The sequence below is a fragment of the Alexandromys fortis genome, unplaced genomic scaffold (genome assembly GCF_014885135.2).
Source record: "Alexandromys fortis isolate MF-2015 unplaced genomic scaffold, M_Fortis_MF-2015_v1.1 scaffold_16, whole genome shotgun sequence".
Classification (NCBI taxonomy): domain Eukaryota; kingdom Metazoa; phylum Chordata; class Mammalia; order Rodentia; family Cricetidae; genus Alexandromys; species Alexandromys fortis.
This window is the reverse complement of record NW_026067893.1, coordinates 18,746,041-18,768,873: the sequence shown is the minus strand read 5'-3', so window position 1 is coordinate 18,768,873 and position 22,833 is coordinate 18,746,041. Positions and strand designations below refer to the sequence as shown.

Below are 22,833 nucleotides of genomic sequence, written 5' to 3'. Positions count from 1 at the left end.
TCATAAAATGGTATATGCAGACAAACTTGAGTGAAGTCAATGCCAGCGTTTAATGTGTTCCCTGAGGGATTATGATTGTTGGGGTTTAGGAATATGTAAAAGGAAAAATGAGATCAAAACTAGGGTATTTTGAGTGAGGGCCCATGTTTGCCAGTTCCCTTGAGTAAAAGTCTAACATACTCTGTGGGAAAGAACTGTAAGAAGCAAGTAGAAGCTGAGAATTCAAGTTTTTAGCTGAAGAAAACACTCACCTCAACAGACTTATGTTAAAGTTGAAAACTGTAACCGAGTATTCCAATTTGTATTAAGTATTTTATTAGAATAGTTTAGAATCATAAATTATAAAAAGGAATGAGCAAAACCTGGCCAAAAAGACAGATAGAAGAAATGCGATAAAACGGTGATCAGCTTTAGGAAAGAATTTGGAGAAAAAGAAAAAACATAATTTATCTTAGAAACAAAGGAAGAAAATTTATAAGATTTCTGGGGACCAAGTGAACTCCAATATAGACTTAATGCGTGACCCAAAGGAAGCCATGGGGACGACCATGACATTTAAAATGGAGTGCCACAGAGTCAGCCAGACAGTGACGATCACTGAAGAGAGACAGGAGGCCTTGACATGACTCTGAAAAGATGCAGCTGACTGTCCTGGGTCTGGAGGGTGTGGAGTCGGGGCTCCCTGAAACAGCTGCATGATGGCGAGACTCACTCGACTCTAGATGGCCCTGCAACCAGTTCCACCGTGGCCAAGGATTAGTCCTTCCCCTAGTAGACTAGCTAAGGAGGTATAGTGATTGGTTCAAAATATAAGCCTCAGTGCTGTGATTGCTATCAAGGCAAAGCTGTGATTGGCCCATACAAACAGGTTGTGACTGGTTCAAAACACACCTCTCCCTTACCCTGTCTCTCTCCAGGACCACTTTCTCTGGTGGACAGGACTGTGTCCCCAAAAAGGTGGTCATTTTTTTTTTCATAAGTAGTGTAGGCTGGACAGGAAAGAAGCAAAAACGTAGGAAAACCTCAGCTTGTTGGACACAGCCCTAGAAAGCCTGGGCTACCCACAATTTCCATCTAGGCAGAGCAAAGGAACCCTCGCCAGCTCACTGATGACATTTTGACAGGGATTCAGGCTTTAAAAACCGGGAAAGCAGAGAAAGTGACAAGGGAGCTTTAATCCTGCATTGTCGCATCCGTACCCAATGTTGAGTTCTCAAAAATAAACACTTGGGTCCCATGAGTTGGTTCAAAATAGCCTGTCCCCCCTCACTCCAAGGTGGGGCTCCTGCAGCATCAGGCCTTCCCCAAACCTCCCTGCCTCCCACTTCTCTCCATTGTTTGAGGGGCAGTGGACTCCACAGGGCCTTGAGATGAAAGGCAAAAAGGCAGAAGATGGAAGAACAAAGTGGGTGACCCCGAGAGAGGAGGAAGTGCAGGGACTAGACCTGGGCCTACACCCCTGCAATGACTTAGTTGGATTTATGATGAGCTCCACAGTGTAGGATCTCTAGATGCACAAACCTTGTTGGATCTGTGCAGGGCCTCTTCAGCAGACTTGCGGTCACAGGCGCCAGCATACCAGGGCTTACCGTGAAGTTCAGCCTCCTGTGAGACAGGTATTGTGGAACATGAGTTGGTCCTCAAGGTATTTAGGTGAGGTACTTAAATGGCAGGTTTTGCAAAACCAAATCAGGAATAATAATTTGCAACTCATTTTGTTAAAATGAGTTTTGTGTTTCCTTTGGTCAACCACAAGGCTTATACGGACTCAGTAGGTCCCTGGACCACTTTTCCTCCTGAATGAATTACATACACTTTTCTCATTGTTTTCTATTCTTGATGCTTTATAGAGGGCTTCATAATTTCAGTGTGTGTGTTCATATGCTCATATGGCTTGCATGCACACGCACACACATGCAAGCAGGAATGCACGTGTGCCAGACATCACCATTTGATGTTGCTCCCCCAGGAGCTGTCCACTTTGTTTTGGAGTTAGCATCTCTCACTGGACACAGAGATGAAGCTGGGCTAGCTGGCCAGCCCACCCCAGGGCTCTACTGTTTCTGTCACAAGTACCAGCATCACATCCCCTTTTCATTTCATCTTCTTTGTTCTGTTTGTTGGTTCTGGGGGTGGATTTCAAATCCTCACGCTTGTGCAGCAAGTTCTTTACCAACCGAACTGTTTCCCCAGCTTCCAATGGCCGGTGTTTCAGTTACATTATCTTACTTGATTATGATGAATAAGGATATTTATTCACTTATCACCTTCACATTTTGCATAAGCTCAAAGAGACTTATTCAAGGACACACAGGGCCCTTTCTCTGTTTTTTTTTTTCATGTTGCTCTGCTTGATATAGGTGTTAACATCATAAGCCTCCACAGGTCTATTCTGAGGAAATTATAAAGTTTAAATAAAAACGATGTGAGAGGAATAACAACAAAAACAACACATTCCCTCGCTAGTTTAAAGAGGCATTAATTGTTTTTCAGGGTATCCAGAATAAACATGAGAAAAAAATGGAACATGGTTTTTCTTCACCACTGAAAAAACAGAATATTCTATAGCAGTCTGAGCAACTCGGTTGAAAGGCAGACTCCATCCTGAGCTTTACTCCACAGCATTTTCTCAGAAGACAAGCCCTTTCCCAAGGTTAACTTGGAACAGTCTGATGACACCATGGTCATGCCATACCTGGTCTGCAAAAGTGGAATTAGATGAAAAGCTAGGTAATGGTCCATCTACAGCTGGGCTTCCTGCTTCTGCAAACCCTAAAAGAGATTTGAGACTTTCATTAGTCTTTCCTATCTCCCACGCAGTTAGTTAGAGTGCCCATGCCTCATTGCTGAGCTAGCACTGTGGACCATACACAGAGCTGAAAAGTTCTTAGACAATGCTGCTCAGAGGCAGCCTTAGAACCCCTCGAAATCCCCAAGATCATCCCAGATGTTTAAGAGGTCTTTACTTTTTGGCAAATACCTATCTTTGAAAAACCCAGGTTTTCTTCTTGTCTTTCAAGAAAGAAAGTATAGCAACTGACTATTGGCTCTAGACATTTATAAATTCTTTCAGGTTGGACCTGGTAATGCAGGCTGTAATTCCAGATACTATAAAACTGAGGCAGGAGAATCACAAGCTTAAGGCCAACCTGGGTTACAACAGTAGGACCCTCTCTCAGAAGTAAATCTGACTATAAAACACGTGAAATAGAGAAAACACTCTGTTGCTTCCTCCCTTCCTCTCTCTTCCTTCCTTCCTTCCTTCCTTCCTTCCTTCCTTCCTTCCTTCCTTCCTTCCTTCCTTCCTTCCTTTAACTCATTCTTGTGTGCCAGATATGGATCTAGGCAATTATCTAAAATAAACCAAAAGTGTAACTAAGAACTAAAAAAAAAAAAAAACAAAAAAACTTGTGTAGCAAAAATGCAAATGTTTATTTGTAAATGACAATTATTCTGTTTGAGTGATCAATCTGAATTAATTTGAAAATTGTTCCAAATTTCAGGTAGCATTTTTCCTTTTTTTGTTTTACCCCCTGTATTGAATTGAAAGAAAATTAAAGGTGGGGTAGTTCCATTCTGTGAGCCTGACTTACCTGACTCATAGGTGTGTATATTAAAGGCTGAATTTTTCACTGTGTATGTGTGTATATGGATATGAGGGTAGGTACTGGGAGAGGACGTTGGTCCCTGGGGCTGGAGGTGCAGGCCTTGTTGGTGCTGGGAACTGAACCCAACCTCTCATTCACCTCTATAAGGTAAAGTTTACCTTGGGAAAATTACCCAGATAATTATCATTCTCATTGTAGGGTACATTTTACAGATATATGTGAGGTCCATTAAAGCATATTTCCGATTTAAATGAAATACCTATCATTTACTGAGAACCTTCTTGGTACCAAGAAATAGATGTATTATTATAAATTTTTAAGTTATGATGGCTGATAAGTAAATGTTCAACCGATACTAAATATTGGAAATATTTACCTTTCAAAATAACTCTACAAAATAAGTATCTTTGGCCCCATTTTACAGCTAGGAAGATGAACGAGAGAAGACACAGGGGCTGCACGGTGGAGGTGACAGAGCCGTTGGCTCCCATGCCCACCCCTGCCCTCCACCCGGGTTGGCCATCGTGATTTCATTGCACTTACTTGGCAGAGGAACAGGCTTTTGATGGGCAGGCCTGAAAAGAAAACATGCGGGGTAAATAAAGGCAGAGGAATGTAAGAGGAGGTTTCTCTTCTGCCTGCCAGTTCCTGAATAACCACTCTGAGGCTTAATATTAATTACAAACTGCTTGGCCTATTAGCTCAGGCTTATTATTAACTAGATCTTACAACTTAAATTAACACATTTCTATCATTCTATATTTTGGGCTTGTTACCGCACAGCTTGCTTCCCCGGTGGCTGCTGATATCTACCTGACTCCGCCTTCTTTCTCCTTTTATCTCTGCTTGGATTTCTTGCCTGGGTATATTCTGCCTGGCTATTGGCCAAACCAGCTTCTTTATTAACCAATGGTAATAAGACATATTCACAGCATACAAAGGGGCATCATCAGAACACAGTGCAAAATCTGGAGAATCCACACCAAAGGATAACGAGATCTAAAGATGGGCGGGACAACAAAACCTTTGGAAAAGCAAGATTTTTTCCCCTTAACTTTGAAAAAGGAGGAGCCTTGATTGAAGTGTTATGTTTTAGATGAGACTAATAACTTGAAGAGTGGGCCTCTGAAATTCTTAGTTTCTTAAGTTGCTAACACCTTTCCAGATTTAATTAAGAAGTTCTGCGTGACCTTGTAATGCAATGAATTTCCATAGCAACAAGAAACTTGTTTTTAAAGGGAAAGAGCTAGCTCATTATCTATCATTCCCGCACTCTGGATGCTGAGGCAGGAGTTAAAGGGCATCCTGGCTACATATATAAGGAAGGCAATGCATACATAGCCAGGCAAGCTAGGCTTAGAGTCAGAACCTGTCTTTAAAATATATATAAAATAAAGAAATAGAAGAGGTGGGTGTTTCCCTTCTAGAAGACCTGAGTTCAGCTTCCAGTGCCCATGATGGACAGTTCATAACCATGTAACTCCAGCTCCAGGGGATCTGATGCCCTTTTCACACACATGCAACATATACTCGCATATAGACATAAAAACAAAATCAAAATGAAAAATATTCTTGAAAGAAAGAATGAATAAGTGGAAGGATTCTTACTTCTGCGTGGGAGGAAACACTGGTGACTGTACAGTGTCTTGTCTGTGACTAGACCCTCGGTGACGTTCAGCAGGAACAGGCTTTTCTAGATGAAAAGAGGTCTTATATTAGTATTATGGTGAAATATCTGGCCCCATCCCCAAATTCAGCCACATCAGCTGTGTAGGACCCTCTTTGGACAGATGTCTTAGAATACCCTGTCTTCTAGGTGTTCTCAGTCTGTGTACTTGCCACTCTCTTGGTGTGTGTACTCTTAGGACTGTGACTCCCTTGTTAGCAGTGTTACCGTGCCGGTACCTCTGCACGCCTCCTTCTGTACCTGAAGACAGAAGCCCTGGGTACTGGACTGTAAGTGTCTGAACAGGTGGCTGTCAGGAGATGTACATCCCTCTGCATCTCCCATTCTCTGCTTTCTGTGTAACTGTATCCCTTCAGGTGTTAGCACACAATTGCGTGTCTTGCTTGGCCGTGAGAGGTAGGATGAGTGACGTATTGCTGATGAGAGGTAAAATCTCAGAATTTATAATGATCTACTTCTTTTGAAAAATCAACCGAATCAAAGTCCAGGTCACCCGTGAATGTTGATTCCACTTGGATCTCAGCCTGTTCATGAGGGAGGGTAGGAAATAGGCTTGACCACAGAGTCTAAGAAATTTCTGTTGAAGCTCACAGGGAACTTTCCTACTGAGACATTTAAAAAAAAAGACAAAAGCATCTAATCTACATGGGAAGTAGAAAAAGACAAGATCTCCAGATCTCCTGAGTACACTGGGAGCGTGGGGATCATGGCAGAGGGCAAAAGGGGAACGGGGAGGAAGGGAGGGGAGCAGAGAAAAATATATAGCTCACTAAAAACAACAACAACAAAGAAAAGACAGAAGCTGCAGAGATTTCAAAGGAACCGAAGCAGTGACTGGCGTGCTGGAAGTGCTCAGCCCTCGGGTCCTGCCATCAGCCCGCCTTGAACTCTAAAGGTATTTCGAAATGTGTGGCGGGTTACTTTGAGCTGTCATGCTAACTTTGTGCACAGTTCTTTAAAACTCAGAAATTCCCAAAGGAGCACAATGCCTCTCTATTAGGTTCCAGCAGCCTTAAGCGTTGGCCACGCTGTGTTGTCTCCAGACGACTCTGTTAGCCAGGGCCTTGCCATCTTGTAAAAGCCTCTTCCAAAGCCACAGAGAAACCCTGTCTCGAAAAACCAAAAAAAAAAAAAAAAAAAAAAGCCTCTTCCATTTTAGTGGAGCTGTGACAGGCAGCTCCCATAATTACAGTAATTTGTTTTCCAGAACTGTTAGGTCTCTTGGGCTGTCCAAATACCCAGAAATGAACTCAAGTTGGACTACAGGGTTTCTGGCTGTTAGATAAAAGCCAGCATTCCTCAGGAACTTGTGAAACTGGTCCCTGTCTGAAAAGGATCGTTTCCCTTACCTCAGGCAGAAGGGACATTTGGTTACCTGTGGCGGCTATCGGGATACCAAAGTCCTTGCTGGCCCTTGGGCTCCCTCAGTAGCACAAGGACCTGTGACACATTTCAGAGTCAACTGGTTCCCTCCCCCAGCAGCTCATCCACCTTACATCCTGGCTATGTTCAGTCTCTCTCTCTCTCTCTCTCTCTCTCTCTCTCTCTCTCTCTCTCTCTCTCTCTCTCTCTCTCTCTCTCTCTCTCTCTCTGCTCTAGACTCTTCCAGATGGCTCTGGCTATTTTCTCTCCTATCTACAATAAAAACCTTAACCACAGCATAGATCAGTCACGTCAGCCGTTTCTTTCCTGCGCCCACTCACACACCAGAACTCAAGCAGATTGTTTCTCTGGATTCCTGTCTTCCTACCCTAGGGCCCCCAGTCATGAGAGATGTCTATCCTTCATCTGATTCTTTAAATGGCTACTCACTGGTCCTTCCAGCAATGGCCAAACAGCAGCCGAAAAAGGGAACTTTTCAACCTGCGCCCCAACTTGTAAGCAGGCCGTGGGCAATGATTCCTACTGAGTTTGCCTCACCCAGCAAAGCCCTGCCTGGTCTCAAGTCACTAGCTTCCTTGTCTGTCTTTCCTTCAGACCTATCTTTCACAGTCCCCAAGTCTCCTCCCCAGGGCAGAGACGGCTGCTCCTTCCCTTTGGGTTTAAATGGCCCTTGCCTCTGTTTTTGGAAGAAGTCCAAAGGAAGCTGCAGCTTGCTAAACTCCTCCATGCAAGGCCTCGAGCAGCAGGGAGCAAGACAGCAGCCCCTCCATCTTGGTTTTGGAGGCTCCAGAAGCCTTGAAGCTTGCACAGAGGCTCTCTGTTGTGCTCTCTGCTTAGCAGGCTGGATAGCCTGGAAGGATGGCGTGAGGCATGCGTGTCATGTCCAGGAACAGAAAAACGTTAAAGGGGAGGCAGAGAACCACAGAACAGCAGAGGAGGAGGAGGTGGAAGACAGAAACAGCTTGGGGAGAGAAAAGAAGACAGAAATAGAATGGCAGGGGGGACCTAATGGTGCAACAAAAGCAGAGATAAGAGCTGTATGCATGTGTGCTCACTGGCCCGTGAGCCGGGACGCCAGCACGCTGGGTGCAGACGCTGACTTAGGACGTGGTGAAAGCACACGCACTGTGATGAAGCACAGGGTGCCGTCACGTGTGCAGGACGGGTGCAGGACCTCAGGGTCTCTACGCTCTAAGTGTTGACGTCATGAATGAGTCATACTTTCTCTTTCCTGTCCCCGGTCATGTTTTTCAAATGCAAACTTTTTAAATGGGGTCATTATTTTAAAAAGCATGTTGTGTTGAGGTATAGTGAAGTAAAGGCAGGGAAGTGTTTGGAGATGTACTAAGACTAGGGGCACTTGAACTTCGAAACCTTTCCAGCAGAACTTTTTTAAATAAAGAGAGGTTTTTTTTTAAGATTTATTTATTTATTATGTATACAACATTCTGCCTCGATGTACGACCGCATGCCAGAGGAGGGCGCCAGATCTCAGTACAGATGGTTGTGAGCCACCAGGTGGTGTCTGGGAATTGAACTCGGGACCTTTGGAAGAGCAGCCAATGCTCTTAACCTCTGAGCCATCTCTCCAGCCCCAATAAAGAGAGTTTTAAAAATTCATTACTTTGTCTGAGCTGTTCTCTAAGGTCATACATAGTACCACCACGCTGCTTTCTAGCTGACTGTGCCTTCTGCAATGGACAAGTGGCAGGCAGGCTGTAGCCTTCTCCATAGACCCTGCCGGCTAAGCTCAGGCTTCCGAGCTAACTTTGTGACTTACTACTAACAATGCAAAGCACTAATCATTCAGAGTTGGCTTCATATTAACAATTGGCTCATAAACAATGAAAGAAATCCAGAATTAAGGGTTGATATGCATATTATTCATTAAAAAAATTACTTTTAGAGTGCACGCGCAGCCTTCAGAATAAATGTACTTACCTTCACAAACTTTTGGTGCTTTCTGTGAGGAGGCAAGTGGAGTCTACGATAAGGAGAAAAGACAAAGACCTTCAACACAGCAGAACGTGGAGATCAAAGTCAGAGCAATATTAAATACGCTGGGAGAGACCTGATGCAGTTGCTGTAAATCGTGTCAACATAGCTATAGTGGTTTCCATTCACTGAAAACTGGATGGGTGTGTCTCATGGAGGAGAAGCGCATTTCACCGTGGGGACATCATAATCTGTCAACAGTGTTGATGGACACTATGACCCTCAGCAGCTGCCAGGCAGCAATGCTTGTGCAGTGGGCATCGGTCATCTGTCTTTGGTCACATGGTCCCATCCTCTATATATCCTAAGTGACAGTCACTGTCACATTCTAGAGCAAGCTCGGGTCCATCTGGGATGCATGGCATCATGGGCTTGCCCAGGGTCATCCCATTCTGTCCAGAAGCTGAGTGTTTGCCTGTGACGATTTATCTGATGTGTACACAGTGGTCTGCTAGTTGCTCTGGGGTCCACAAGGCAGGAAGTGGACAGATGCTTCCTGCAGTGACCGAGGTGTGGATAACATCTTCTGTTATCTGCTGCACACATTCAGGAAGGCTAACAGAATTCAGCAAGGACCAGCTCTCCAGGGGTAGCACCTTCCCAGCTCTCTGAGCCTTATAAGTTCCTCGGGTTGTCTGCAGCAGCTCCAGGTGCTAAGCCTGCTGTGTTAAGCACAGCTGGATGCCCTGCTTACTTTAAGTAGGAGGCTCACAATAGATACTGCAGGAAATGGGACACACTTTGAAGTGCAGAATCAACTTACTGTCTTCATGGGTGTAGCTGTCTTCTTCCTGGGGAATAAAAGATCAGCCTTGTTAAACACAGGGAAGATGAAACAGAGCTACCACCTTCTTAGACCTAAACCCTGAAAGGGAAAACTGGGTAGGAGACCTCTCTTAAAGGACAGACAGGGAAGGCTGGAGGACTTGTGATGGTCCTCCCAACAGATGGTGAAGGGTTTACTGTCTTAGCCAGTGCTCTTTTGGTGTGAAGAGAAACCATGACCAAGGCAATTCTTACAAAGGAAAGCATTTAACTGAGGGCGCTTGCTTACAGTTTCAGGGGTTCCGTCTGTTATCAGGATGACAAGGGAGCATGGCGGCATGGCGGCAGGTGCTGGAGCAGTACCTGAGAGCTTTAATAGAGCCTGGACTTACTTTCCTCAGGCTTTATGCTCCTTGTTGGAGTTTATTTTTAATTCTTTTCCCTTTCTTTGATTCAGTTCCCCACTCTCTTCTCTCTTCCTCCCCGCTACACTCCCTCATGTTTTGTCTGAGAGTTGAAGTACAGGGGAAGAGTACTAATAATCCAGTGTCTGTCAGAGTCTGGAGCTAGGTTAAAGTCCTCACAGATCACCTCAACCATCTAAATGACCCCTCCAAGTGTGTATTATGTAGGGTAACCCTGTCTCAGGCAAAACTGAAAACCCACAAGAAGCCGTGTGTGGTAGCATGTGGGAGGCAGAGGCAGGCAGCCAGCCGGACCTACTGAGCACATTCCAGACCAGCCAGGGCTACATAGGGAGACCCTGTCTCAATTTTATTTTCTCTTATTGTCACATTTTTTGATATCAGAAAACAGGTTTAGAAAAACTAAGGAACTGCTCAAAGTGAAGCCAAGAGAGGAGGGCACATTTGGTTAATAACCCACCAAACTAAGACTCATTTGGTGTGCACTGGGGTAGAATCAAGATTGTAACCATGCCGGTCTGTTTTATACATATATAACTGTGCTTTTAAAAAAGATCTATTTTATTAAAATTTCTGTGTATGTGCATGTGGTGTGTGTGTGTGTGTGATGTGTGTGAGTGCACGTGTGTGAGTGTGGTGTATGTGAGTGCATGTGTATATAAGGTGTGTGTGTATGTGTGCATGGTGTTTGGATAGGTGCCGTGTGGGTCAGATTTGTCTGACTCCCTGGAGCTGGAGTCACAGGCAGTTGTAAGCCTCCTGGCATTCACTCTGGGAATCAGACTCAGTCCTCTGAAAGAATGTTGCCTGCTCTTAACCACTGAGCCAACTTCCCAGCTCATAAGCGAACTTCTTTAACAACCTGCTGAGCCAACGTAATTGTATGGAGTATATGGTGATTTGAATAAGAATGTCTCCACAGGCTTATATATCTGACTGCTTGGTTCTCAGTATGTGGAACTTTTTAAGAGTGTTAGGAGATGTGGCCTTGTTAGAGAATGCGTGTCACCAGGGGCAGGCTTTGAGGTCTCAAAAGATTTGTGCTGCCGGTCGGTGGTGGTGGCACATGCCTTTACTTCCAGCACTCAGGAAGCAGAGGCAGGTTGATCTCTGAGTCTGAGGCTAGCCTGATCTGCAGAGCAAGGTCCAGGACAGCCAGGGTTACACAGAAAAACCGTGTCTCGAACTAACCCCCTCAAAGACTCCAACAACACCTACAAAAACCTTGTGCCAATTCCAGTCTCTCTCCTCTCTGCCTCATGGTTGTGGATCGAGACATAAGTTCTCAGCCATTCCTTCACTGTGTCATCATGGCCCCAAACCATGTGAGCCTAAGCCCAGATTAAACACTTTCTTCTACAAGCTGCCTTGGTCCTGATGTCCTATCACAGCAATAGAAAAGTAATTAATACGATGGTGCCATAATATTCACCCAGCAGTTTCCAAAGCCACCTTAAATCCCATAAGCTTTGTCCCAGAAAACACCCTAACTCATGTTCAGGTATACGAGTGCCTAATGCAAGTTCTGATGCCAGGCCCACTTTTATAGGCCATGCACTACTTGCAAATGAAATTAGGGAACAGAAAGTAAAGGTTGAACTTGGTTGGAGATCTCAGAGCTTTCGGGTGCTGAAAGCTGGGGTACCCTGCAAATCACAGTGAGCCAATGAACTCACATTTTAGCTAAAACTGACTCTGTGTGAGGCAAGACTCCTCACTTCCGATTTTAGTGGCAGTTCCCCTGGTCCATAGGTATGGAGAACTAACAGGAGTGCTCAGGGCAGCAGGGTCCCTCCATCCCGCACACACAGATCTCGTACAACCGCTATCCTCAGTCAGTACTCACCCAGCTCGTGGCAGTGGGGATGGCGCAGCAGGCAGGGATGACTTGGAGTCCCAGACCCCACTGTTTCGACCTGCACAGAACATACATGCGTCGGTCACTGGGCCTACCTTCAGGAATGGCCGGGTTAGGGAGGCTAGCGTTCCTGATACACACACGCTTTGTGTCACTTTAAGGGAAGGGCCTGTATCCAGTGACACCGAAGCCGGGGGTGGGGAGGGAAGAGCAAAGGAATGGGCATAGATGATGAGATATTTGAGACCCCAGCACAGGGCGGGAGATAATTCAGTAGTGAAGCACTTGCCACACAAATGTGAAGACGAGAGTCAGTTCGCCAGAGCTCGTGTAAATGCCAAGTGGGCGTGGCAGCTTGCTTGTAATGCCAGAGATGGAAAACTCAGAGATCTAAGAGCAAGACTAACCAACTGATGAACTCTAAGTCTGACTGAGAGACCCTGCCTCAGTGAACAAGATGGAAGAGAGAGAGAGAGGATGATCACCAATGTCAGTCTTGGGCCTCCACACACACATACCACACACCACACATACACACATCATACATATACATACATCACACACAGACAACACATCACACATATGCATCACACACATACCACATATACACATACATCACACACACATTTTATACACACACTTCATATTTCACACATTTCACATATACATATATTTCACACATATTTTATACACACACACACCACATCACACATGTACATCGCGCATACACACACATACACTCACACATACATCCACATCATACAAACACACATATACACACTCACACACACATCACACATACCACATACACAGACACACACACATACACAGATGTGGGAGTGTCATATCAATCTGTTGATTTCATTGGCTGAGCAATAAAGAAACTGCTTGGCTGGCCCTCATAGGTTAAAGCATAGATGGGAGGAGAAAACAGAATAGGATGCTGGGCTGAAGAGGAAGTGAGGTCAGACTCTGCTCTGCTCCCAGAGAGGCCTGACAGTTCTGCTGGAGCAGAGACACCATGCTCAGCTCTCCCAGGCAGATGCACGCAATGAAGCTCCTCCAATCCCGGATGGATGTAGGCTAGAATCTTCCTGGTAAGCGCACCTTGGGGTGCTTACAAACAATCATTAGAAATGGGCTAGTCCAGGTGCGAGAGTTAGCCTAGAAGAGGCTAGATAGAAATGGGTCAAGCAGTTAAATGAATACAGTTTGTGTGTTGTTATTTCGGGCATGAGCTAGCCAAGCGGCCGGGGTGTTGGGGACGCAGCCCCGCCGCGCCTATTTCAACAACACCACACTCACATACCACATATACACACATACACTACAAATTACACACACACATATACATACACACAAGAAAAAAATGCCAGCATATGAGCTCACACAGGCTGTAGGTCAGAGTGCCACTCTAATGCTTCTGGAAGACCCATTCCTTAGACTCAAGGGCAAGTTCAGGGACCCTGGTTCTGAGAGCCCAGTGAAAACACACGGAAGTGCCTTTGAGAGGGAGTCAAGACAATACCACTTGCCCCGAGCACACTGTACAGGTGTGCTCAGCAATGGTGTCTAGAGACGTGTGGGCTCAGCCCACCCCTCCTGGTGTGCGCGGTCCTGCTGGTTCATGCATAGCACACTTCAGCACCGTGTCTGCTCCTCACATACATCAGGGAATGTCTACTCAGCACTGCCAAGTGGGAGCAGCTGCTGGGCCACTCCCCACATTACAAATTCATACCAGTATGGGTGACAAATCTTTACAGTGTGCAAGAGCATTATCCCACAGCGTTCTCTCGCTCTTCACTCTCCAGCAGGCTGCGCTCTGCCTCTTCAGCAGTCTCCGCTATACTCTTCCGCTTGCCCTGTTTCCCCGCCCCGCCCCTGCTCTGGACTCTTCCTGGTGTCTCTGGGTATTTTCTCTCTTTTACTCGCAGTATAAACCTTCCCCCTAATAACAGAGCCCAATCATGTCGGCAGTTTTGCCGCTGGGCCCCCTCGCATACAGTAAGCTGTTCTGTGAAAATAAAGAGAAGTGTCATCCCACCATGGTGTGCGAGTCCCACTGTGATCACCCAACTGCTATTAAAACTGAACATTGAGGTTGACACTGTGCAGATAGGCTAGACACTCACATCCAGATAGAAGGACTCAGGGCAGAGGAGGCAACCATGTCTGAGAAAACAGGAAGCAGAGCCCACCCCGACCCCAACCTTGTTAGACCCACTGCCTGGATTCTCTGCTGAGCTATCCTTTCCTCCATGTCCCCGGCCAGCACACCAACATCTCCCCGCCTCTTTCCTCTCCCTAGGTTTTAGCCACCAGGCAGGAGGGCCTTCCAGCCATGCTCTGAGCTACCAGAGTATGGTGCTGGTGCAAGCCTGTGCTCTTAGGCCAGTGAGCTGGCTCAACAGATAAAAGTGCTGGCCACCAAGGCTGAGGACCCAAGTTCAATCCCCAAAACCTACATGGTGTAAGAACAGAACCGAATTTACAAAGTTGTCCTCAGACCTCCTCGTGTGTACCAAGATAGGAACATGCTCTGTCCCCTGACAAATATATTTTTTTTAAAAATATCCACCATAGTCTTGCGTTAGGAAGACAGCATTCTAGTTATTTTTCTATTATCAAACTAGCTGGGAGCCCTCTTAAAAAAACACTGTCTCGGGTGCTCTGTGATATGGGGACACTCTCATCTTATCAAATTCACTTTTTATGGTCAGAAAACAGGATAAATATGATATTTTAAAGAATCAGCCAAACACATCCAGAATGTGGGAAAGGAGCAAAAGTTTCTGATAGCTAAAAATTTTAAACTGCAGGAAAAGAGCCAGATGCTCAGAAGCCAGATGTTTAGGGCCGCCTAGTGAGTGATCCTGTCTCTATGAAATGTCAGCAAAAGCAGGTTTACAGCAACGGATGAAGACAAGTGGTTGCCTGGAGCCGGGAGTGGAATAGCACTGACTATATAAAAACGGACATAAGGGATCTTGGCTGGGTGGGTGTGGAATCTAAAAGTGAGCTGGGGCAATGATTACATAAAGTACCACTCTAAACATCACGATTCATAGACATCAGTATTTTTATACTAAGATGGGTGAATGTTATATATGATATTCATAGCTCATAAATGATGTGGGATTTCCCTCTGTATGCTGTGAATACCATTAATGAATAAAGAAACTGCTTTGGACCTATAACAGGGCAGAAGTTAGTTATGTGGGGAACACTAAACTGAATTCTGGGAGAAAGAAGGGCGGAGCAAGAGAGAAGCCATGTAGCCCCCCTCCCAGAGACAGACGCCAGAACTTTAGCCAGTAAGCCATAGCCATGTGGCGATACACAGATTGATAGAAATGGATTAAATTAATATGTAAGAAGCTAGAGCTAATGGGCCAAGCAGTGGTTTAATTAATATAGTTTATGTGTGATTATTTCAGGGCTAAGTGGCCCCCTTTCTACTACATATAAAGGATTAGCCAACAGGATGTTTATTAGTGTCCTGTGATGAATACCCCAGTGTCTCTGGGTGCTGGCAGAGTGCTAGACACTGCAAAGGTGCCACCTACACCTCACCAACACCAAGTGAAACAGACAGAGACTCCGAGAGGGCAAGAGGCAAGACCACGTGAGCGGTGGACCCAGACAGCACTTCTCTCCAGTCAGATGTCTGTATCGTTCTTTGGAGGATTGCTGTGCAGGTCAGAGTCATGGCTGCCTCTCTCAGAAGGAGAGTATTTCTGTGACCTTGGAGGGAGGGAGAATGGAGACAGACCCCTCTATTCACCAGTTGGGCCCTTCTGTTTCCTCAGAGTGCAGCCAGACCAAGATGCACATCAGTGGGACCACCTGGCAGTGGGATGACCCCAGCAGTGGTATACCAGGCACCCACCTTGCTTTCTGAGCATGTCCAGTTCTTGGTTAGGACACTCTAAGGAAGAAGTGTGATGGGTGATGTACCCAAAGCATAAAAGTAAAATGGGAATATCAGCTTCTGTCTCTCTCTGTCCTGAGCTGAAATTTAGAAGTGTTTGTTTTAAAGGTGCAGCTTGGGTGTCAATCGCTGCTTACTTTCTCAGCTAAGACATTCACTTATGGGTCCTCAGTGTGTCCTGCTCCTGTGTGTTTCCGACATAACTCTACTTCAGCTTTATATCCAACATTTGTTCTGTTAGCATCACCCTACCCCCACATCGGCCGTGTAAACCCCAGGGCTCCGTCTCTTTGCAAGCGTTCTTGGAGACTGCTGTTTTCTGCTGTTATCAGACTATGCAGCATCCCATACTCTGACACGCGCACACAAAAGACTCCACCCAGCAATTCCGCAATAATACAGGCTGCGCTCGTGTGAAATTCAGCTTGCACTTTTATGGGGATTTATAAATTTGAAGCTTTTTTTTTTTTCTGGGGCAGGGTGCAGAATTGTAAATGAAACCAACTTAGAAAAAAGCTCAGAAATACAGATTCTTATCTATCCTTTCTTGATAAAAGCTACAGACCGGCCAGCCATTTTACTCTCTCCAAATGCTCACTGGGAGACAAGTCCCTATGGATGGAGTTGTTTAGTTTCTATAAACTGGTGGTTCTCATATGGCTAGAAGTTGATCCCAACTCAGAGATAGTTGCCACCACATGGGGATACTTTTGCCCATCATGCGTAGGGAGATGGTTTTGGAATCTAGTTGGTAGAGGTCAGGGCAGGGGCAGAAAGCCTGTGGGCATGGACGGGACAAAGACTTGGTTTCCCATTATCAGTGAACTTGGGGATACAGGTGATTGGTCACGTGTGCTCTTAGTTGTATATCTCTTTTGGAGCGTTTGTAAAACCAAACCAGCCATGCATATACTTTACCTGTGATGTTCCCTGGAAGTGACATTGGCTTTGACGAGCTGTTCGGCTTGGTTGATCTATTCACCATGGGAGCTGAAACACACAAATATGCACACATGGAATAATTACAGCCATGCTCTACTGAGGAAAGTTCTCGTAGGGGGAAAGAAGATCAGTCAAACCAGAGGATCCGCAAAGATTCCACGACCCTTATTAATCCCAGCAACCATCCAAAGGGGAAGCTCTGGGTTGGCTATATTAGCGATTAAAGGAATGAAATAAAACAATCTGCTGGAGTACCACAGATCAGAATGTCACCCGTCTGGCTGGGTGGGAGACAAAAGAGAGTTTGGCTCTGTTTTGTTTTAATCAAAAGGATATTAAAGCCAAGCACGGTGGTGCCAAATTAATCACTCGTCCTTCCCTTCCGCACAAATTCACTTGGCTTTTGAGATGGTTTGGGCGGAGGAGGAACATGTAGGTATTGTTTTGTGCACTGGGTGGCTTGGTCTTAAAGCGGTTGCCTACGCTTTGGTAGTACAGCAGAGTGCTGCTATTAAAAACAAACAAACAAAAACCCAGCATTCTTGAGGACAGTCCTCTCTGGTCCAGTTTATCAGACAGGAAGTGTCATCCAAAGAGGCGCCGTCTCCTGTCTGGAACTGAATTTTCCAAAGTCACTATTTCTGGAGGGTGCTGTTTCCATGTCTGATCTGAGACACGTGTTTATGACAGCATTTCTTATTCCTGGCAAAATTTACAGACAAAGTGTCCCATAGGCCTGAGACATGTGGAACAAAAGAGCCAGGATGCGGAGTACACGGCTCTCATTTTATCCTTCCGCCATAGACTTGTTCGTGGTGCGCTGCTTCCAAGTCCACCCTGGGGCTTACAATCCTGTGAGCGTTAGCTTTTGAGGACCATTCTGCATGAAAAAGGTAGTCAAAGATAGTAGCTCCAGGGCTTTCATAACCAGAATCTAAAACCTTGACCGTGGAAGGAAGAGAAAAGGCTCTGAACCGAGCCAAAGGGGGTGGGGGTGGGGGTTACAGAGGAGGAGCGCCTGTCAGTTCTGATCTCCTCAGTGCTTACCGCTGAACAACCCGGTGTGGGCTCACTGCTAGAAGCTTCCAGGCTCTCTAGACTTCGAACACTTGCTTACCTTTCTCAGTAGGCAGCGGGCTGCCTTCTCGGGGATGGATATAGTTTTCATCGTTATCCTCCACAGGGACCACATAATCAGCCTAAAAGTAACACAGAAATGAGTGGAGAGAATGCTTGCTGTAAGCTCATAGTTAACTGTGGGAGAAAGAGGTTTTTGTTTTTTATGAAAGCTTTTATGGGCTGTAACTCGCATACTATAAAACTGCACTAGGTGAAGTTTACCATGGGGTGCCTTTGGGCATTTAGCCACCTGTTGGGTCTACAGGGCCTTTCCTACCAGACTCTGTTCCGTGAATGCACAGGTATAGGAGCACACTTGTGCGCAGGTACAGGGAAACGTGTGTGTGTGTGCAGGTACAAGGACACATGTGTGTAAAGGTGTGAGGGCATACTTGTGTGCAGGTACAGGGACACATGTTACAGGTGTAGTGGCACACGTGTGTGCAGGTACAGGGGCACACGTGTGTGCAGGTCTAGGTGAGGGGCACACGTGTGTGCAGGTACAAGAGCACAGAGGGAAACCTCAGGCATCATTCTTTCAGTGCTGATCACTTTGTGGGCTTCATTTGTTTGATTTTTTAAAAGATTTATTCATTTATTATGTGTACAGCAGTCTGCCTGCATGTATACTTGCCGGCCAGAAGAGGGCACCAGATCTCATTACAGTTGGTTGTGAGCCATCATGTGGTTACTGGGAATTGAACTCATGACCTCTGGGAGAGCAGTCAGTGCTCTTAACCTCTGAGCCATCTCTCCAGCCTGTTTAATTTTTTTTAATTTAATTAAACTTTTTTTTTTGTTTGTTTGTTTTGTTTTTGTTTTTTCTCCAGACTGGGTTTCTTTGTTTGACAGGGTCTCTCATTTGTCTGGGACTTATTTGCTAATTAAGTTAGCCTGGCCAGCCAGTCAGCCCGAGGAATCAGCTGGTTCACAGCATTGGGATTACAGGTGAGCCTCATTACCCGTGGCTTTTTAATGTGGGTTCTGTGGGAACTGAACTTTGGTCTTTCTTCTTGCAAGGTAAAAGCTTCACCAACTGAACTATCACCCAGTCCCTGGCTTTGGCCTTTTGAAAATCTCATCCTCCCATCTGCTTCTTGGGAACACAGCCTCCTCTACACTTCTTTCCCACTGGTGCAGGCTTCCTTCAGGCACCTCTGCAGGACGTTATGTGCAGAACTCTGCCTCTCCGCCCTCAGTTCCCTCCCACCTCATCACAGAAATGGAGACCCTGTCCCAGCCCATGGCGTCCCTTTCTTTGCTTCTGTGTCTAAATTCACATAGAGTCTTCTTGGTTGGTTTCTTACCCTCTTCTACTCTGCTCTCCTGCTCCCAGTCACCTATGTCCTCCTTAAAGAGACAGGATCACCTCTCTCTGACTGACAGACAGACTTCGGCTTGAGAGATCACCACTCCCAAGTCTGCTGCCCTCTGCTAGGGGTACTGATGTGTGCAGAGGTGACAGGGTTGAGGAGCCTTTCAGGACAAAGCGTGTACATGCTGTAGGACTGCTGAGCCCATGGCAAAGGAAAAGGGACCAGGATTCATTCACCGCTGAGCCCAGCTACCACGAGGCTCAGCAGCTCTACTCAGTGCTGCCTACTGCCATCTTCAGTCCTCAGGAGAGACTAGGAAACGGGCTTTGTAAAAAGCCTAGAATATGATAGGAACACAGTGGTGTGTGTGTGTGTGTGTGTGTGTGTGTGTGTAAGAAATACATTTATATCTCTATCTATCTATATACATATATATATACACATATATATATATTGGGTCACTTTCAAAAGGTAACAATCCCAAGAGGAAAAAGACTCTCAAGAAGCAGGCATTGAAGCTGATGAGGTGAGTCCCCGGATTCCCCGAGGGGAGGGGCAGTGGGGGAGCAAGAGCTCTGAGAGGCATGGTGGGGGCTGTAGGAGGGGCACAGATCCAGGACAACATCACGCTTCTTGGAAAGCTGTGATGATTAAAATGGGTCATATTGCCAGTTTGAGAGAAAGCAAGTGTCGCCTTGAGGGATTGGATGGACAGCGAGACAGTAGGGCTTGGAGGAAGGGAGGCTGCTTCAGGCCTACTTTTCCCAGCTCCCCTCCTGGGCGGCCCTTTGAGCAGGCTTACTTTACCTCATCCTCAAGGAGGTCTTTGGGCTTGGGGGGGATCTGAGGCTTCTGGAGGGCGGTGGGAGATGGCAGAGTGGAGGTCAGCCTCGTTTTCGTTGGAGGCCAGCTAGGCTTGCTGGGGAGTGACTTGCTGAAGGGTGGAGAGTGCCGCTGGCTGGATCGATTGTCTTGAACAAACATAAAAGAACACAAAAGAGGCTTTAGGTCATTCGTCGTATGGATACCGTGGGGTTCTAGGAAACACACAGCCAAAGGTATGTATGTGACTACAGTGTGGTGTCCTTAAAGAAACCAAGTGAACAGGACAGATAGACTGAAGCTCCCACTGTCTGTCCATCTGTCTGTTTACCTAGATGCTAACTAGCAGAAGGTCCTTAGGACCACATTCCCGGGGGAGTGATAAAAGCCTACATGCTCTGGAGAACCGAGAGTTCCACATTCTGCTAAGCCCAGTGGGTGGAAGCAGCATGAGGGAGCAAGGAATGTGGTTCTCACTTGTATTTACATACTAGAACCACCTTCAGGACTTTAAAAATGGCTCCATTCTGGACCTAACGCTGGACTTCGGGATAAAGTCTATTGTGATAGGTTTTTTAAGTTCCTTGGGATTCCCAAGGGATCCCCAAGTTATTTGGAGGAATTCCTTTCCTCACTCCTGGAGAAGCCAGGTGACCCTGCTTTGTCCAGAATTGTCCCTTTCAGCAGGTATTTGAGCGCCCAGGCTCTGAAGATCTGGGTTTCTTCTGCTCTGCCATCGACTAACTGCGCCTGTTTGGACCAGTTACAGTTTCTCTGGCACTGCCTTGCTCCTTTTAGAGTAGAAGATCACACTATGAACAGAAGATCACGCTATGAACAGAAGATCACGCTATCCACCTTCGAGCTATCCTAGTTTATATAGAATTCTGAATGTGATGCTTAAACCCACGAGAAGTAGCAAAACACAGAAGGCAGGCTTTGAAGAACTGAGTTGTGGCTTCTGGCTTGCCCTGTGCACCTTCTACAGCCTCTTCCCTCTCGGGATCATCGCACTGAGTGAACAAAGTCACTTGCCACATCCATCCGGGAGTGAGCGGGGCAGGGCTTGGGGCATGCCAGTGTGGAAGCTGAGAGGCCCAGCTCACATCCAAGCTCTGCCACTTATATAACCGTGACACAGTTAGCTCACTCCCTGCGTCTCTCCTTCCTCCACACAGTGAAGCTATATCCTTCTTCCTCAAGCCTGGCAGGGCTAAGAAGCCGTGGCTCTAAAGCATTGCCCTGTAACCTATAGAACATAGCAAGGGTATGGTGCCTTGCTCACTGCTAAATGCTCGGGACTGAGCATGGTCCGAGGCCACAGGAAGAGCCTAACAGCTTAACAGTGGAATGCAGCACCAGCAGTACCTGCAGCCTCTGGGGAGGCTGCTGACGACAGTAGAGATGATCTTGCTGCACACATGCATCTCCGCGCTCCTTGTGGACACACTCGATCCCCTCCCCCACCCCCGGAAACCTAGTCACCTGCTGTGGTGAGAACAGGAGTGATTTTCTTATTCCCCCTGATGCCTTCCTTACACAAGCTACCAAAGAACTCTACCACCGACCCGCACCCCCAGCCAGCTTTTTGTTGTTGCTTTATTTATGTTTGTTTTTAAACTATTTTAAATTTTGAGACAGGGTCTTGCTATGTTGCCCAACCTGGAAACTTGGACTCCTTCCTCATCCCTACCCCCAAGCTAGGATTGTGGGCCTGTGCTCCCACACCAGGTTTCCTGAATCACAAGAGGCATGCCTCAAAGCCAGACTTGTGCTGTGTCCACCGGACCTAAGAGAAAGAGTCCAGGCCCAGGGCTCACTGGCACCCCCATCCCCCTTCAGACATCCACAGTCTAAATGGCCTGTGTATAAAGCCATCTGGCACCAGAGGTAGAGGAGACTTTAGTGGACACTCGGGTCATTGAAGCACACTGTTATTCTGTTTAGGCTTCTCAGAAGTTTCAGAGCCTTGGATGAAGGAGTTCCCCTGAGAAAAAAGACTAATGCCCAGGTTGATTTTCCATGAAGCTACAAAAGCAAGGGAGGGCGGCTCTTAGGGTACACTTTTTTTTTCTGGCGAGACAGGGTTTCCCTGTGTAACAGTCCTAGCTGTCCTGGAACTAGCTCTTGTAGACCAGGCTGGTCTCAGACTCACAGGGATTCACCTGCCTCTGTCTCCCGAGTTCTGGGATTAAAGGTGTGCGCCGCCACCGCCCGGCCAGGTTACACTTCTTTATCAGTACAGGGAACCTGTTTAGTGCTCCCAGTCTGGGGAAAAAAACGCTCCCCATAAAATGAAAAAAGCCATAACATTGTTCCCCTACACCTGCCAGCTCCTGGGCTGCCGCTTGGAAGTGAGAGTAGAGAATGCCAGGGGACCCTCAGGCAGCAGCTAGGTTTGCCCACCTCCTCTCCCTGTGGTCCCAGCGTCCACATTGGCCTCACCTACATACTCGCCCCTGGTGAAGGGCAGGGCTGGATGGACCACCCTTGTCTGCTGCTCAGCGGGCGGTGGCTCATAGGAATCGTCGCCCGTCTCCTCCGCGGGCATCACGTACATCTCAGAATCCGAATGTTCGTCTGGATTTTCATAGTCGCTGTCCTGCAAAGGGAAGCACCATGCTTGGTATCCCTGCAGATGCCGCCAGGTGTCCAGTTCCTGCCTTAGGAGGCAGGAGCAGTTCCTGAGGCGGAAGATAGGAAGCGGAGGCCGGGGGGAGACTGTTTGCATCCACCTGCTCCACACAACTCCGCCACTACTACACAGGAGCCGCACAGGACTCTCCAGGGCAGAGACAGGACCCTTGTCTCCTTTCACCTCTGATGTTCCAATGGTGTTCCTTTGTCTGATCTAAGGGCTCTATGAACAAGCCCACATTTCATATTATCTGAAGTAGAGACCTAATGAAGTAAAAAAGTAAAAATAACGGCCAGGGGCACTTACCCAATCTTTATTCATCTGGGCTGTTTGACTTTGGG

At 46.6% G+C, this 22,833-nt stretch overlaps 1 protein-coding gene across 1 annotated transcript in view; it reads right to left on the bottom strand.

The window, feature by feature from the left end:
* Positions 1–22,833, bottom strand: part of Blnk (B cell linker) — a 70,362-nt gene that overhangs the window by 6,950 nt on the left and 40,579 nt on the right. Inside the window, exons 5-15 of the mRNA XM_050148473.1 lie at positions 22,300–22,456; positions 19,840–20,003; positions 17,715–17,796; positions 16,574–16,645; positions 11,710–11,779; positions 9,437–9,464; positions 8,620–8,662; positions 5,217–5,301; positions 4,152–4,183; positions 2,696–2,772; positions 1,522–1,605 (exon numbers count right to left, since the gene is read on the bottom strand). Coding sequence (XP_050004430.1) covers positions 1,522–1,605; positions 2,696–2,772; positions 4,152–4,183; positions 5,217–5,301; positions 8,620–8,662; positions 9,437–9,464; positions 11,710–11,779; positions 16,574–16,645; positions 17,715–17,796; positions 19,840–20,003; positions 22,300–22,456 — 894 coding nt within the window. The remainder of the gene's footprint in view (positions 1–1,521; positions 1,606–2,695; positions 2,773–4,151; positions 4,184–5,216; positions 5,302–8,619; positions 8,663–9,436; positions 9,465–11,709; positions 11,780–16,573; positions 16,646–17,714; positions 17,797–19,839; positions 20,004–22,299; positions 22,457–22,833) is intronic.